Source organism: Schistocerca serialis, chromosome 6, assembly GCF_023864345.2.
Source record: "Schistocerca serialis cubense isolate TAMUIC-IGC-003099 chromosome 6, iqSchSeri2.2, whole genome shotgun sequence".
NCBI classification, from domain to species: Eukaryota; Metazoa; Arthropoda; class Insecta; order Orthoptera; family Acrididae; genus Schistocerca; species Schistocerca serialis.
Genome location: NC_064643.1, coordinates 534720274 through 534738254, shown reverse-complemented (window position 1 = coordinate 534738254; position 17981 = coordinate 534720274). Strand labels below are relative to the sequence as shown.

General features: G+C 39.4%; 1 protein-coding gene across 1 annotated transcript in view; it reads right to left on the bottom strand.

Moving 5' to 3' along the window:
* The window catches only part of LOC126485140 (kinesin-like protein KIF14), a 251822-nt gene extending 234926 nt beyond the window's left edge, over positions 1-16896 (bottom strand). Inside the window, exons 1-7 of the mRNA XM_050108803.1 lie at positions 16701-16896; positions 16369-16586; positions 15453-16289; positions 6336-6645; positions 4381-4488; positions 1038-1154; positions 745-873 (exon numbers count right to left, since the gene is read on the bottom strand). Coding sequence (XP_049964760.1) covers positions 745-873; positions 1038-1154; positions 4381-4488; positions 6336-6645; positions 15453-16289; positions 16369-16385 — 1518 coding nt within the window. The 5' untranslated portion in view covers positions 16386-16586; positions 16701-16896. The remainder of the gene's footprint in view (positions 1-744; positions 874-1037; positions 1155-4380; positions 4489-6335; positions 6646-15452; positions 16290-16368; positions 16587-16700) is intronic.
* Between the last annotated feature and the right edge of the window lie 1085 nt (positions 16897-17981).

The following is a 17981-nucleotide window of genomic DNA, read 5'->3' as shown; positions in this document are numbered from 1 at the left end:
GTGGATGTAATGGCTATTGAGATTTTAATAAATTGAGTGCCAGTCCCAAGTGTTATTTAAATTGAAACCTATATCCCTCTTTATTAGGTTTTCTGATAACTTTATTTTGATAGATTTCTTAATTATGCTGTTCCAGAAACTAGACATTTACACCACAGCACTGGTCTCATTGTATTACATTTCATGATTATAGTCATGGCAGTGCTCGCGCAACAGCTGATGTGATTTGCTTGAGTATTTTAGTTGTGTGTGTCGCTGATGTATCTCACATCTTTTCTTGATTGTTTCTGTGGTCTGCTATACACAAGACGATGTCACAGTTGCATAGAATCAGTACACACCCAGCTTACAGAGACCTAGATCGTCTTTTACAAAGAATACTTTTTATTTAGATGCTATGCTTTCATGCAAGACTATCAATCTTTCTGGATACTTGGCCAGCATAAGGTAGATATGATACGTTTGGTGACTCTTCCTCAGTCTCAGCCTCAAATTGAACAAGCGATGCAATCAAAATCAAGAACGCCTGAAAACGAAGATGAGATTGAGACTGAGGAAGAGAAGCAATTTGTGAGACTGACAATGTTCACACCGTCAGAAATGTGCCATTTCTATTCCTTGCATAAATGTACTTTTAATGCACCAGTTTTCTACAACAAATACACTCATTAGCTAGCGAAATACTCCGGATAATAAACAGTATACTTGTAGCTATAAAATTGTTTCTTCAAGAATAGTACTCACCTTAAGCAGCCAAGTGAGAATTGACTCTCGATAGGGGATGAAGTGTCTTTTTTTGTTGCTTGTATTTTCAGCAAGCGACGCTATCACCTTACCCAAAGTTAGCAAGGACCTGTTGATGCTTACACCTTCCTGAAAAAATGCCAGGAAACATAAAATAGTTGTTAACAGCAAACAGTTATGAACTGACTGGCTTTAATAAATATGTTTCCTACATAATGGTCAAGAGACTTTTTTCCCACTGACATTTTAAACTGGATGTGTAACTCAAGTGCAAGAAAAAAGCTGTTTCGTACCCGCAATCTCTCGCCAGTTGCACAGGTTTGTGAAACACGTTCACTGCCTGCTAAGTCTACTAGATTTATTTTACTTCTGCGACTATGTTCATAAATTTCTCCATTAAGAACATCTTTCTGAAACATGAAGAAAACACAGTTTAAAGAATCACTTACAGTTACAAATATAAATGTGCTACACAAGTTCTTAATTTTCTACATTTACGAAACGAAAATAATCAGTGTTTCCCTTAGAGTCAGCTGACAAAATATTTGGGATTAAACACAAAGAAATAAGAAAAATCAAAGTAATTGTTATATCATGATCTACTGACCAGAAATGAAAGCAGAATGTAAATAATTCATTTTTTGAGTCTTTTGCTTGGTGCTGTTCATTCAAGAATCTTTGTAGTCCAAATATGACATTCACTTCGCTTTGGAAGGTCAGCTTGGGTATTTAAACAAGAGAGGCAAATGAAATGGAATTTTAGTTTTTCATTCAGTAATTACTTTTTTAAATGTGCTGCAAAAAAAAAAATGAGTGCTATCAGGGTCATGTCCCTGAAAAAGGAAGAATTCCGAAGAAGAAGAAGAAGAAGAAGAAGAAGAATTCCTTCACGAAGAAAGTTGACTTCAAATGACTGATCCATCTAATTTCTTGAGCATAAGAGAGTGTGAGGGAGAGATTTTAAAAAAAAATCATAGGGTTGTTTATACCTGTGCTCTAACAACAAATTAGTTGACACTCATGCACAGTCAAACATGGAAAGGAAGGACACTGTTGGTTCACCATTAACAGCACTAATGCTATGTCAGAAACAGCAACTCTGCAGTTGTGTACTGAATACATTCACATGCTACCTGTTGACCTGCAGTGCTGAGTTCGCTTTACAAGACTGTATTAGCTTTATCACTTTTCTCTGTACTTTTGCTAGACTTTCCTGATCATCTGTTGTGTAAAATACACTCTCCCCACACGGAAACAAAACATGACTGTAAGAAAAGTAAATCACAAGGCATTAGCAGCTGAATGTAGTAAACAGCACCTGAGGTGGCAGAGTGGTATGATAGTGCTGAGTAGAACAGATGGTCAAACCAAGGGCATTCTCTTATTGGTTGTTACTATGGTACCTTTTCTGTAAGCAACTAGTTCTTAATAACCTTGTTATTCTCAGTTAGGTATAACCAGTGCAAGTATGTCAGTGATATGTTCAATGATAACCAACAGAATGCATTATAGGAAAGATAATGTGCATTGCATAGGTTTAATATGAAGATCCAGTAGTTTATGTTCACAGATGAGTCAAGAAACATTACTTCTTCACATAGTGGTAAAACTGAGATATTTGCTCTGAAATGATGGTCCATCATTGGCTGTTATTTTTTCTGGGCATTAAACATTAATGGAAGATAAGGGGACAGAGGGGAGGGGTGGGGTGGGGGGTGTTTGGAGGGTTAAGGCACTAAACAGTGAGGTCACCAGACCCTTGGTCAGCAATAGGCATGTGGGGAGGGGAGGGGGAGGGGAGGGGAGGGGAGGGGAGGGGAGGGGATGGGATGGGGAGGGGAGTTGTTTGGGGGATTCAGGGACAAAACAGCAAGGTCACCAGTCTCTTGGTCAAGAGGTAGATCTGGAGTTAGTGATTGATGCCTGGAAGACATTTGATCAAATTATGAAAGTATGAAGGAGTGGTAAAATAAAGGCAACATTTATGCCAGGGCTGAGAAATAATTGCGGGAGGTGGAAGCACGAGATGGTTCAGTATACTAGTCAGAATACTGACAAGGGCTCCCTAGGTCTCACCTGTACCATGAGAAACCTCGCCTGCAGCTGACCCCCATCAACCTGATTAATGGCTAAGACAGCTACAAAATGCCTTCTAGCTGGGATAAATCTTAATAGTAAGAGAGAGAGAAAACTAAAGCGTAATCAACAAATCATTTGGACTAAAAATAAAAGAAGGTGAGACAAACAAGTCAATAGGTGGGCGAGGCCAGTTGAGTGTCCACCAGGTCTCTGTATGAGATGGGAGCCATTCCTCCCAGCCATCCCACCCTCCATCCATTGTAGTCAAAGCTTGGATGGGAATGACACAAATTATCTTGAAGAAATTATAAAAACTGTTCAACTGTTTATTTGTCAACATTATTAAGGTCTTGCCTTCACCCTAAAATGTAAAATGGGATGCAGCACAAAAAGGTTGGACAGCATCTAAAAGCAAATGAAACAGAGAAAGAGGGATGACCAAGGCAAGGCTTCTGGCCATAGCACTGTGACTGCAGCCTAGTGTCTGCAAATCACTTGGTTTTGTTTTATTCTTATGGTGTGGGCAAGGAGGGAAGTTCTAAAGGCTGCAATGATCTGCACTGAACTGCAGTCCAGAGACTACTGCAGTCTTGCAGCCACCAGCTAATAACTGGTCATTCCTGATGCCAAATATCCACCATGATGCCATCTACTCAGAGGGCTACTCCCACAGGCACCACCCAGCCACAGCAAACGTCACTTGGCATGATGGACAGTGTCCAGAGCTCCTGCAGGGACAGGCACCGTCAAGTGTATGATCTCTGCATGGTCAAGGGGCTTCTCCTAACAGATATCCAATGAATCCTCGAAGGACAGACTACTATGCTGCATATTGGGGGATCTTCCCCTCACAGTTTGCACATTTTGAGAGAAGTTTTGAAAAGGCTGAGGTCTAACCCAGATACGAGGACCGAATACAGCTTAACCAAAATATGTGCTGTAAAATAAGGTGGCTAAAATCACAACTGCCACCCTACTTACAAACTATCATTTCTCTTCACTGAACCTGTATATCTTTTCCCCCTTTTCTCTTTCTTCCAGATTTCTATTACCCTTTCAGCCTCACATTTCATTCTTTTTAAAGTCCTAAAAACCTGAGGTTATTTGAAGTTTTTGCACCTACCTGCAATTGGTTTCTATCAGCTGCAAAGGCTCCTGTTTCAGCAATTTGAAAAAACAAAATCCTATTTCACGATATCAGGCAGCAATTTGGAAGTTCATATAGTTACTTACATAATCATTCACAGTTCAATGATTAGAATTTTTTAGTTGCACAAATGGTAAATACTTTTATTTTGATTTTTAAAAGGGAAAAATGGGGGAATGATGAGGCGAAGGGATTGTAGGCAGAGAAAAAGATATGAAATAAGTGACTGAAATAAGTGACTGAAACAAGTGACATGTCAAAATAAAGTATGTTAATTTCTGGCACATTGACAGAAACAAACAAAATAATGTATATGTATTTTAACAACTTTTAATGTTTTTTTCTTATTTTATGAGGAATTTAAGTTCATTATTAGTCGTAAATAGCAGCATGTAATAAAAATAACTTACCTGTCGTTGAGTAAGTGTAATGCAGAAGATTGAATGGGATCGTGAACTCTTTTCATTCATCACTGTAGATGCTGTTGCTTTTTGACTATTACCCACCATCAGCCAGCCCTAAAATTGCAAACCCATAAGAATGTGTGAGAGACAGTCTATTAGATGTAAACCACAGTAAAATTTGAATTAAACGAGTATTTCAATAGCTGGTTTATTTAATCAAATCATCAAGAATTTTGCTATAAAATGCAAACAGCAGAACCACAGTTCACCTCCCCCCCCCCGGAGAAAACATTTTTACAGCCTATACCCAAATTAATAAAATTTATAAATATGCATGAAATCCATTTACTGGAGAATTTTACAATCCAATTATTCTAAAAAACAGGGAGGGTGAGAGCCACATACCTGCTCATCTCCCACAACAGCATGAGTCAGTTGATTTTTACTAGCATGTGCATGTGGAAAAGAGCCTGGTCAAGGATCCACAACTAAGAGGGTCAGAGTAGATGTACAAAAGGAGGGAGGATGTAGGAAGTTTCTAGCTTTCAGAGGACGGAGGGAGAGAGAGAGAGAGAGAGAGAGAGAGAGAGAGAGAGAGAGAGAGAGAGAGAGTGTGTGTGTGTGTGTGTGTGTGTGTGTGTGTGTGTGTGTGTGTGTGTGTGTGTGTGTGTATACACTCATAACTCCAAAAAGTTTTACTTCAAAAGCTAGGAAGTTTTCTTTCTTTATATGTGTCCTGTCAACACCTCAAGCTTCTGATTTTCAGTGGGTGGTCTCCTTTAATCTGAAAGTACAATGGGTGTTTAATAAGTACTGCAATGCTTTTTTTTCCGAAAGCAGGTTGGTTTTATTCAGGATTTCAATACACCATATTATACCCCACTCCTTTCACTACAAAAGCCTATTTTTCAGCATAATCTCCATTCTATGTGACAGTGTTACACCACCTTTCTGGGAAGGGCTGTATGCCCACATGGTGCCATTTTACTGTCCGACGTCGGAACCAGCGTCTTGCTGCAGCAATAACCTCCCCATCATCCATGTACTGCTTCCCAAGGAAAGGAGAGCATCCTCCATTGGGACAAACAGATTGCAGTTGAAAAGTTAAGATCTGAGCTGTAGGGTGGATGAGGCATGCATTTTTGAGTACCCAAGCTGTTGGAAGTGTGTGTCACTACTATTGATACACACATCGAGTTGAGCAACGAGGTGCTTAATTGAAATCAGTCAGTTACTTCGAATGAGAGTGTCCACACACTCCAACATTGCAGGAGGCAGAGCTGTGTGCAGCCGGCCGGACATGTTTGCACGACCTTGTTGCAATGACAGATACCTTGTCCAATGACTCACTATGCTTTCTTTCACTGCCAGATCTCCATAGACATTCTGCAAATGCCTTAGAATATCTGCGATGCTCTGGTTTTTCCATGGAAAGAAACTCAATGACAACTCTCTGCTTGGAATATACCTTTCGTTACGGACACCATTTTGAAGACTATGTATAGCACCGCCACCAAGTGGAAATTCATAAAACTATAAGGGCTAAAGCAGAAATATTCCATGCTGCCCATAACAAATTCCACTTTTTTTCCAAACAAAACTGGGCAGAGAAAAAATGTGATGGAGTACTTATTGAGCCCCCTTGTCTTTCCATTCTATCAGAACTTTCCACAAAATTACCCTTAAAATGAACAAAAATAAGCTTAAAGAATTAAATATGTAGGGGCTGGATCAGGATGGGGAAGGAAAACAAGCATATCCCTTTCAAAGGAATCACACCAGCATTTACGTAAAGTGATTTACAGACACCATGAAATATATATGTGGATGGCCAAACAAGGACTTTAAGACCACACTTCCCAAAAGTAAGAGGAAAATTCCAAGAAATACAACATCACACACACTCGCATCTTCACATACTCTAAAAAAGCAAGTGTAAATTTTTCAACATGTGAACTCACCTTGAGATCTTCATAAGATACAACTACATGCTCTGATAAATCCACAACATATGGTCCAAGAACAGGATGTTCACGAACTTTCAGTGGTGTTCTCCTTTCTCTGTCTGATGAGCTTCCTAGGAGATCATGAATTTTTTCATTATATATTTCAAAGTAACTTATTTCAACTGCTACATTTCCTGATGAGGAAGCTTTCTTTCCATCGTCATCCCCAGACTCAATGAGTTTGAATAACGCATGACAGAACCTGGGTATAATGCCAGCTTCTTTTCCAAACTCCTTTTCCCCATCTGTTTCAAGGCCCATCATGCTGGCAACAAAAAAATTAATAAGTGTCAGTCACTGCAGCAACAAAGTGCTAAAGTGGATCAGGACTAAAAAAAGCTATGCATTAAATAATAATTCAAGTAGTTTATACACGATAAAATTAAGATTAATTGAAATAATCATCTGTACAATGTTCCTTCTCCCCCCATGAACCATGGATCTTGCCGTTGGTGGGGAGGCTTGTGTGCCTCAGCGATACAGATAGCTGTACCGTAGGTGCAACCACAATGGAGGGGTATCTGTTGAGAGGCCAGGCAAACGTGTGGTTCCTGAAGAGGGGCAGCTGCCTTTTCAGTAGTTGCAGGGGCAACAGTCAGGATGATTGACTGATCTGGCCTTGTAACACTAATCAAAACAGCCTTGCTGTGCTGGTACTGCGAACAGCTGAAAGCAAGGTGAAACTACAGCCGTAATTTTTCCTGAGGGCACGCAGCTTTACTGTACGGTTAAATCATGATGGCGTCCTCTTGGGTAAAATATTCCAGAAGTAAGATAGTCCCCCATTCGGATCTCCGGGGGGGGGGGGGGGGGGGGGGGGGACTACTCAGGAAGACGTCGTTACCAGGAGAAAGAAAACTGGCATTCTACGGGTCGAAGCAAGGAATGTCAGATGTCAGATCCCTTAATCGGGCAGGTAGGTCAGAAAATTTAAAAAGGGAAATGGATAGGTTAAAGTTAGATATAGTGGGAATTAGTGAAGTTTGGTGGCAGGAGGAACAAGACTTCTGGTCAGGTGAATACAGGGTTATAAATACAAAATCAAATAGAAATGGCGCAGAAGTAGGTTTAATAATGAATAGGAAAACAGGAATGAGGGTAAGCTGCTACAAACAACATAGTGAATGCATTATTGTGGCCAAGATAGATATGAAGCCCACACCTACCACAGTGGTGCAAGTTTATATGCCAACTAGCTCCGCAGATGATGAAGAGATTGATGAAATGTATGATGAGATAAAAGAAATTATTCAGGTAGTGAAGGGAGACGAAAATTTAATAGTCATGGGTGACTGGAATTCGTCAGTAGGAAAAGGGAGAGAAGGAAACATATTAGGTGAATATGGATTGGGGGGAAGGAATGAAAGAGGAAGCCGCCTTGTAGAATTTTGCACAGAGCATAACTTAATCATAGCTAACACTTGGTTCAAGAATCATAAAAGAAGGTTGTATACCTGGAAGAATCCTGGAGATACTAAAAGGTATCAGATAGATTATATAACGGTAAGACAGAGATTTAGGAACCAGGTTTTATATTGTAAGACATTTCCAGGGGCAGATGTGGATTCTGACCACAATCTATTGGTTATGAACTGTAGATTAAAACTGAAGAAACTGCAAAAAGGTGGGAATTTAAGGAGATGGGACCTGGATAAACTGAAAGAACCAGAGGTTGTACAGAGTTTCAGGGAGAGCGTAAGGGAACAATTGACAGGAATGGGGGAAATAAATACAGTAGAAGAAGAATGGGTAGCTCTGAGGGATGAAGTAGCGAAGGCAGCAGAGGATCAAGTAGGTAAAAAGACGAGGGCTAGTAGAAATCCTTGGGTAACAGAAGAGATACTGAATTTAACTGATGAAAGGATAAAATATAAAAATGCAGTAAATGAAGCAGGCAAAAAGGAATATAAACATCTCAAAAATGAGATCGACAGGATGTGCAAAATGGCTAAGCAGGGATGGGTAGAGGACAAACGTAAGGATGTAGAGGTACATATCACTAGGGGTGAGATAGATACTGGCTACAGGAAAACTGAAGAGACCTTTGGAGAGAAGAGAACCACTTCTATGAATATCAAAAGCTCAGATGGAAACCCATTATATTATAGAAATGGAAGAGAATGTAGATGAAAGTGAAATAGGAGATACGATACTGGAGGGCAGCGTGGAGGGTAAAAATCGTAAAGGGAGACCAAGAGGTGAGTAAATTAAGCAGATTCAGAAGGATGTAGGGTTGCAGTAGGCACTGAGAGATAAAACAGCTTGCATGGAGAGCTGCATCAAACCAGTCTTTGGACTGAAGACCACAACAACAACAATGTTCCTTAGATGTGTTCCTTTTGCTAGTACATAGAAGTCATATTCCGATTAAAACTACTCATTCGACACTTATTTTTGTGGACTGTGTGTCGAATAGTGAAAGGAATTACGATTTATTCCAATGGAAGTCAAATTCATTATCGTTGAATTATATTTTGATGCTTACCTCATGCACATACAACTGATTTCAAGACAAAATTACCACATATTCTGGTACCTGTTAGGCATGCTTTAATGAATCAAATTCCCTACGTACCATAACAGTTGTCCCAACAAGGAAGATGCCTATAATGCACCTGCCACACAGTTTGATAATTCACCTCGAACACTGCTCAAATTTTGTTCCAATGCAGACAGTAGAGAGTATCTGGCATGAATTATTAAACTGTGTTGCAGACACAATACAGATGCTGTTCTTGATGAAATTACTGTTACGGACTTATGGCACTTGATTCATGAAGCATGTCTAACGGATAAGACAATTTTGTCTTGAAATCAATTACATATACATGAGATAAACATCCAAATAAAATTAAAAAAATATAGTTGTACAGAAATTGACTTTCACTGGAATAAATTTCTAACATTTGCCACATAGCAATACAGTGTTGCTGTATCAGCTGTCAGCTGCATCTGTGTTAAAGAGTCTGCAGTGCCAACTCAAGCAGAACACAGTTTGGCAAAACCAAAGATTGCGGTACCACACATCAGGTTTAAGCCATTATGTCATCAAGACACTGGACACTACTACTGCAAGCTTACACAGTATGGCGACTAACATGAATCTTTACACGCATGTTTAGGCAAAAATAATACAAAACATATTTAATAGCAGAAATACTAACAGGACAGCTGCAGGAATTGGTGGTCTCGGCGAGAACGAACTAAATACAAAACAATCCCAGAAATGATAACATACCAAAACAAATACTGACACAAAAACCAAAACAAACAAACAAACTCCTCCCCCCCCTCCCCCACACACACACAAAATATTTGTAAACTACGGTAGTATTAGAAATTTCCCAAGGCTTATACATCTAAAATGGAATCCACGATACAACAAATCCACAAACAGCTCCAAAACCTGGTACTGGAAATTCACTTGACCTGTATAGCTGAAACAATGTCTGCAGTACCACAAAATTGAAACTCACTCACATAAGTAACATCAGAAACCCAATCGTGCCAACACAGTTTTTACAAACTTCTTGATACCTACCAACCACAATCCAACACGATTACCAACAAATAACACCCCAACCCAAAAATTCCTAAATAATTGTATCCATGCTATTTCCATATATAAGAAACACACAATTATGCACATAAAGATGCATACCATACATACTAAAATAAAAACTCTGGAACATAAAAAGATACTTACCACCTAGTCAGCTGACATGCAAATCTAGCACTCCAGCAATAGCAAACTTCTATGTCACCAATAGACTCTCTCAAATGGCCTGCCTAGGCTTCTCAGTCCAGGAACCCCTCTGGATAGATTGTCATACATTGACCCACCAAAAACACCACATTTATTGGTACCACATCTAACTTCAAGCCTTCTCCACAAACACTTCACATTCTCAGCAATTAACCTGAATAACTGAATGAATTTAATCATGGTCAACATGTCATCCCACCATTGTGGCAAGCAGGGATCTACTCGTGAATTTCGTTATCATATTCATAAATAAAAAACGGAACACAAAATTAAATCTCGAACCAAACACCACTCCGCACTGATAATTCAAATCCCATCCATACACACATCAAAATAACTCATTAACAAACCACAAACTTTCAATATTATTCTCAAAAACAGCTGTCATGGAGTTCAATGAATCAGTAACATCACTCAATTCAAAAACATCAACATTTCACACTAGAAAGTGCCATCACATACTTCAAGACGCCCTCTGCAAAAACTATATATCTCAAATATGTCATGCCACATGATGTCACTCAATACAACAGCCATGTCACGGGTCAAAGCAGACAGAGGGTACCACAACTTTCAGTTGACTCCACAGTTTCAACCACTACAACTGCAACACTAACCAAACATTGCAAGTGAACTGATTTAGTTGTGGCGCATTGGTTGCAGCAGACAGCTCACATTACGAGTTCTGGCTGCAGGACTAAGTTCCATGCCATGAAGTGTCAGCTAACAAGTAATTTTAATCAGAGTGTAGTTCGGGCCTACTGAAGTGGAGACCTGCCAAAAGTGTATGGAATGGCACGAGATCAGACACACGCATGGGAAAGATTTCATATCAATGGCAGTAACCCTCTCCTGCAGCAGCAGGTATGCAAGGAAGACAAGATTTATGTAACATGATCAGCCCCTGTGGATTCTATCTTTCATAGCACCTGTATTGCGAAAAAGGCATATTTAACCTGATAGTGAGCTTACAATGAAACCTTGGAATGGGTTAATACACTGTATTAAAATTAGTGCCCACGACATTAAAAACTGGGACAAAAAATTTATATAAACTTAGAGTTGGCAAGGTGACAGCCAGGGTGATAAGAAATTGATGTTCTCACACTGCAAGGAGCAACAGAGATTGTAAAACAAAAAACTGATCCATGACACTCCATGCTGCGTGGAATGGTATGAGTAAATGCATCCGCGAAAGAATCACTGAGTGATAGATAAGCACATAAACAGCTATAGTGTATTTACTGATAAATGATTCCACTACAGCCTATTGTGAGTAGTTGCCTTTAGCACTTTATTTTTGCCCATTTCCATGGGACTATGTTAGCCTTAGCCACTTTCATGGCACCAGTAACACGAATTCACAGTAAGCTATCACGGCAATTAAAAATTCAAACATAAAAAGCATTTGCAACAGCACACACAAACAAATAGCATGTTACAGTAAAATGCTCTAAATTATTACAAGTATCTTCTACAAGGAAGCATTTGTACTTGTGTGAAAACTTGAGAAATATCACTCAATTTTTCCAGTTCTTCTGTTTGCAGATAGAGCACATCTCAATGTACAAAGATCAAGGAAATATTAAGCAAGCACGAATCTCTTTCTGCCTAGAGTTCAATAAGTGGATGTTGTGTTTTTTTGTTGCTTGTATCCCATCCAGAATTATTCATTATTGCATTAATATTCTATTTGGTGAATGATACAGAGCTTTTGAAGTAAGTTTGTGACCAATGAGCTGCTAATGATGTAACTATAGAACTGTTTTGGTCAAGAGACTCATCACTTGCTGTCAAATCAAAGTACAGAGTCACTGATGAATGCTCGTATAATACTTTAGATCGGAAATGAGGAGTGTAAAGGCATATCTCACAAGACACTAGAGCCATTCATCCATGGCATTCCCTAGATCTCACCACAATACAGTCATAGAATTTCAACTGCCATCTCTTGACTACAGCTTGCCCTCTTAGGTAGACCTCTCTTCCTAGTACAATATATTTTAATTCGGATGTTATCCGTTTCCTATCACTGCTTTTGTCCAATGGTACCCTTGTCTGTTTTAAAAGGAAACTTAAATTTCTACAAGAATATGTTTAAATCTCATCCAAGCATTCTTCCCATAATTTCTCTCTTAAAATTGATTTTATGATACTGTGCTATGACTTTTTTTTCCTATGATTGAAAATGGTTCAAATGGCTCTGAGCACTATGGGACTCAACTGCTGTGGTCATCAGTCCCCTAAAACTTAGAACTAATTAAACCTAACTAACCTAAGGACATCACACACATCCATGCCCGAGGCAGGATTCGAACCTGCGACCGTAGCAGCAGCGCGGCTCCGGACTGGAGAGCCTAGAACCGCACGACCACTGCGGCCGGCTCCTATGATTGAAACCAGGTCAATATTTAACAATTGTGACTAGATAAACCATTACTTATCACTGTTAAACCAAATTAACACAAGGTAGATGGGTACGAAATCATGTTGCCAACGGCTGCCACATGGTGTCCTTCAATCCACATACAAAATTTTACTATGGCAGATGATCAAAAGCAGCACATCAGCAATTCTGTGTGTCCTCTATCTGCACTATCTACCAAAAACATCAACACTGAAGCCTTCACCAACAATGATTCTCCAGCTAAATCTGTACAACCTCAAGGTTTTTAATTTGTCTCTATAGCCGTGTCAGCATAATGTGATCCCTGCAAGCTGCAGTGGACTGAGCATGGCAACCAAGCACGCCTACCTCACCCCATAACGTTATACAATTTTATATACGTCTCTACAGCAATGCTTCAGTGTTGTCACAGTTCTGCAAACGGCAACTGTTTTCACCTACAGCTTTTAGTGCTTTGCAGTTGAAAGCTGGCAACAGTGCTGACAGCTGTCAGGGATCTTCTAACGTAGTCTCGACTATAGTTGCTTTATGAAGATGAAAATTCTTCCTGCTGGGGGCCTGTAAACTTTCACTATCACAAACTTGTGTTTTTCCTGGTACAGTCACACATGCAGGTTTACAACTTTCATTTCAATTATAAGAAGAAGTGTGTTGCAGTTCCCAGTTGCATCATGCAACAATAAGTATTCTGAATTAGAAGCACTCAGGCACAGTACACACAGCATTTTACATGGCTAGCACTTTGCATCTTACACACACCTAAGAGCAATTGGGAGGGAGAGCACTACTGTCTCCACGGAAAATGGAACAGTTCACAGTGCCATGTGAATGGAAGATTTTCAGCTCTTTTACTAGACAGCAGTGTGCCAGTCTGGTGCAAGATAGGGATAATGCAATATCAGTGCATCTGATTGTAACCTGATCATGTCTGATGCACAGGGGTATTCCACCTGTAAGGTTATACAGGCACTGAAGTTACCCCAAACCACTGTGTGAAGGGCATACTGCGAGTGCACCAAGCATAGCGGGAAAAACTTACTCCATCAGAATCAACTGCCGTGGACAAGTTGATGAGATGGGTCATTGTCTATTATCGCAGACTGTAATGGTCCAGTCTTGAGCAGACCTATACATTTGTTTATCTACAGCAGTCCACAGCTGACCTGTACCTTCAGCAAGTCAAAGCACCACTCCCAAGGTGTCAGAATTGAAGAAAACTCCATACACATGAAGGTGTCTGTGTGATCCCCTGTCACCCGACCTCTTATCACATTGAACAAATACAGAACACCAAGGACTAAGATTTGTGCACGTAAGAGTTTAATCTTCGACCATTCTCAATCAGTTGCTGATGACTGAGCAGTTATGAATCATGACACCATGCAATAACACACAGTTACCATCAGAGAAAGGGTGCAGAGGGGTGCTATACACTTCAAGGTATTACAGTCTCAATAAAGTTCTTTTGAGTGCGTATTAAATTCCATCGAAGATACTGTGCTATAATAAGATTTTCAGCTGGTGCCATATTTATATTAATCCTGGTACAAAGTTCATTTACACAATTACTTTATTATTACAGCAAAATCCTATACACATACATTTCCAGACAGAGCTATCACCAGCTGCAGTGATTGCAATATCACTATTTCAATTACATCTTTGAAGATAACTAACTGAGTGGCGGTCATTCAGTCACAGATATTGCATATATGTGATCATACTGGGAAACTTTTTGTGAAATGTAACACATTAAGCCTGCAGTTGAGTCAGTATAAGTTGATATCTGATGGTTGCAAAGGGCTGGGCACGGCAGCACTGTGGGCCCATCTCAACCAATCACATAACATGACTTTATAACTGTCTCTATGGCAATGCTTCGGTGTTGCCATAGCTCTGTAGACAGTTACTGTTTGCAGCTGCAGGTGAGCCAGTGGCGTTTCAGAGTCGAGAGCTGGCAACAGCACTACAAGCTGTCAGGGATTAACTAACATCATCCTGAATATAGAATAGAAAATTCAATTCAACAATTTACAAATGATGTTATAGATACTGCTGATGTTGTTGTTGTTGTGTTCTTCAGTCCTGAGACTGGTTTGATGCAGCTCTCCATGCTACCCTATCCTGTGCAAGCTTCTTCATCTCCCAGTACTTACTGCAACCCACATCCTTCTGAATCTGCTTAGTGTATTCATCTCTTGGTCTCCCTCTACGATTTTTACCCTCCACGCTGCCCTCCAATGCTAAATTTGTGATCCCCTGATGCCTCAGAACATTCCTACCAACTGATCCCTTCTTCTAGTCAAGTTGTGCCACAAACTCCTCTTCCCCCCAATTCTATTCAATACCTCCTCATTAGTTATGTGATCTACCCATCTAATCTTCAGCATTCTTCTGTAACACCACATTTCGAAAGCTATTCTCTGAATACTGCTGAATGTAGCACTATCACAAACACGGAAAGACGACAAAGAATAACCAAACTTTCTGTCTTCATAATATAATTACAGCACCCATATCCTAAGAACTATGATACCTTGACACAAACTGAAAATAAACCTTTAGATTTCAAACAACTGAAGTGATGGATTCATCAAGGAACAAGAATTTCTACAGACATTTGTAGCAGCTCTGTTTTACTAGAACATTTATTATGTATAAACAGAAAAATCATTTCACTGCAGCAAGTCTGTAGCATGTATCCAATCGCTGATGTGTACTATCTTTCTCTTAATATGAAACAATATTATATACCAACATTTTACAAACAATTAAATCGAGAAAGATTTGAGGATTAACAAATCAGACATGTCTCAAATTTTTCACAGTGCTAGCAAAAAAATCTCCAAACTTCCTCTTTTGAGGGAAGTGTAGAAAATTAAGGCCTGATGAAACTTACCTATAGCTCTTGCCAGATCCTGTTTGACCATAGGCAAATAAACATGCATTATATCCATTCAGCACCTTATCTAATAGTGGTTGAGCCATAATGCTGAACACAGTTTCTTGATCTGCATATTCTGGATGTGAAGAGTCACTTGACCAGAAACAGTGATCATAAAAAAATCTGTGTAGAATTCCAGTATCACACGTTACTTTCACTTCGTTACCAACAACATTTACAACACTAGTTACAGATGGGACACTTTTTTCTCTGTAACTCAATGGCCTCACTCTGATACCTACAGTAAGATTGCTAGTTTCTTCACCTAGCAGGTCCTGAAAGTCTCCACAATGAAACCTCTGGCTAGGTGTACCCAGATTCACATTGCTGTAGCACTCGGGTGTGTCTGTGCAGGACTGCGGAATTTCATCCCTGTTCAATATATTGATTGGAGTTGCTCCAGAATACTCTACATTCTTCACATTTCTTGTGCTTGGTGGCGTCTCACATGATAATCTCAGAATTCTCTTGCAGGGTAAAGGATATGAGTGTGAAACAGGGGTGTTACCCAGTGAATCACATCTATTGCTTCTCTGTGGTTTTTCTATCCCAGGAGTTTGTTTTAGGTGACCAGACATCATTTTACTGTCAGTTTCCTCATGAGATAATTTCTGTTTTCCTTGTGGTTGAATTTGTTTCTGTAGAGCGTGATTGGGTGTCTGAGGGCGGGACCGAAACGTTGTTCTCTGTTTAATGCCAGAATCCTGGCCATTACCTTCCTCTTTAAGTTTTCCTGTCGTGCCACGCCCAGTCATGCCATAACTTTTCTTAAAATGTTTTTCATCGGTTAGTCTGAAAAAGAAACGTCCATTTGCAATTAAAAAAGCAAAAACACTGCCGAAATCTCCTATGGACAGTCAACAAAACTTACTTGTTCATATCGCTCATCAAGTTTTTTAATGTGCGATACTTCTTCTTCAAATATTAATCCAACAAACTGGGTACAAGCATTCAATGGGCTGTCTGCAGCAGAAGTTAATAAGTAAATGACACTGCTTTTCAGGCTTCATTCGGAAGTGGGGTGGCACTATACATCATGAATCCGACGTCAGGTCACTGAACAAATTCTGGTATCACAACGCCTAAAAACTACAACATTTCTACATAAGTTTTATCATATCTGCGATGTAAACTCTTACACAATTTAGAGGAAGACTATTCTCACAGTTACTAGAGAAATAGCACTTTCAGAAACAGACTTACATGTCAATGAAGTATTTTTATGGATATAAGCAATGACAGTCATAATTATCTACTCTACATCTTCTGCCGTTACACAGATTAACACTTCTTGCCTTGTAAATTCCTATCACTTGGATAAAAATTGTATTTCATAAAGTTAACAGAAATCATTTTCAAACGTTTCCGCCATATGACATCTGTTTGAATTTATCGTAACCGAAACTTCAATAGCTATCTTTGATCTCTACCGCCAAAATTGAAAAGTCAACGTTTGAATAACATTCTACCACAGCCGACGGGTCGTATGAATAAAAAGAATATATTTTATACTCGAAATTTCGGAGAACACTCCCAGGTTCGCATGAATAAAGCTAGTCGGAGAATATACTCCACCCGAGAATGTTCTCAGCATGAATAAAAGGGTGACCCAAGTTGCTCAAAACAAATAACATCTCTGATTTCGTATGAATAAAACTAGAGGAGCTTCTCACGACATTCTCAGAACATTCTCCGTTTTTTTTGAAGTGAGGTCTGAAGCATACTTCAAGCTGAGTAAGTTTTGCAGGGAATAATTTTTCCCAGCTATTTGGTAGTAATGGCAGAATTTATGTGTCTTGGAAGGCAAAAATTGATATACGTGGCCCGAAGAAATACTGAAGACAGAAACTGTAGAAGTTTATACGGGTTTAACAATAAAAAAAAAAATTATTTGCCTGGCGAAATACCTATCAGGAAATCTCGAAAGGAGAGGTGGCAATCTTGCAAACGAGATGAAAATATAAAAAAAAATTGTTGTTAATTACCAGACTCAAGTTTTTAGACTGATTTACGAAAATTCTTGGGTATACACCAAAAAATTGTGTCTTGGACATTTCCTGATGTTCTTCATCATGACATCTCATACCATAAATCTTATATTTTCTTATGTTAGAAATAAGTAGGCGGATCATCATCTTCTTTCGGTACCTATCCGGTTCGAATGTTGGCTATGATGATGGGTATTCTTTTCTTGTTAGTAGCAACACGAAATACTTCTGTTGAAGGCATATTGAACCAGCTTCCGAGGTTGTCAAACCCAGACATTCGTTTTCTTCCAGGACCTCTTTACTGTTGATTTTCCTGGAAGTACTTTTGTAGCAAACCATATCTATTTGTTTATTACACACACAGCGATCTGTTTCTGGGAACGAACCACAAATGCCACAGCTTATGAACTTGACTCTCGAACAGACCATTACGCGTGGTATTTAACCAAAATTAGCTCGTCTTAGGAAACGTTGACGGAGTTCCGGTTTGAATTTG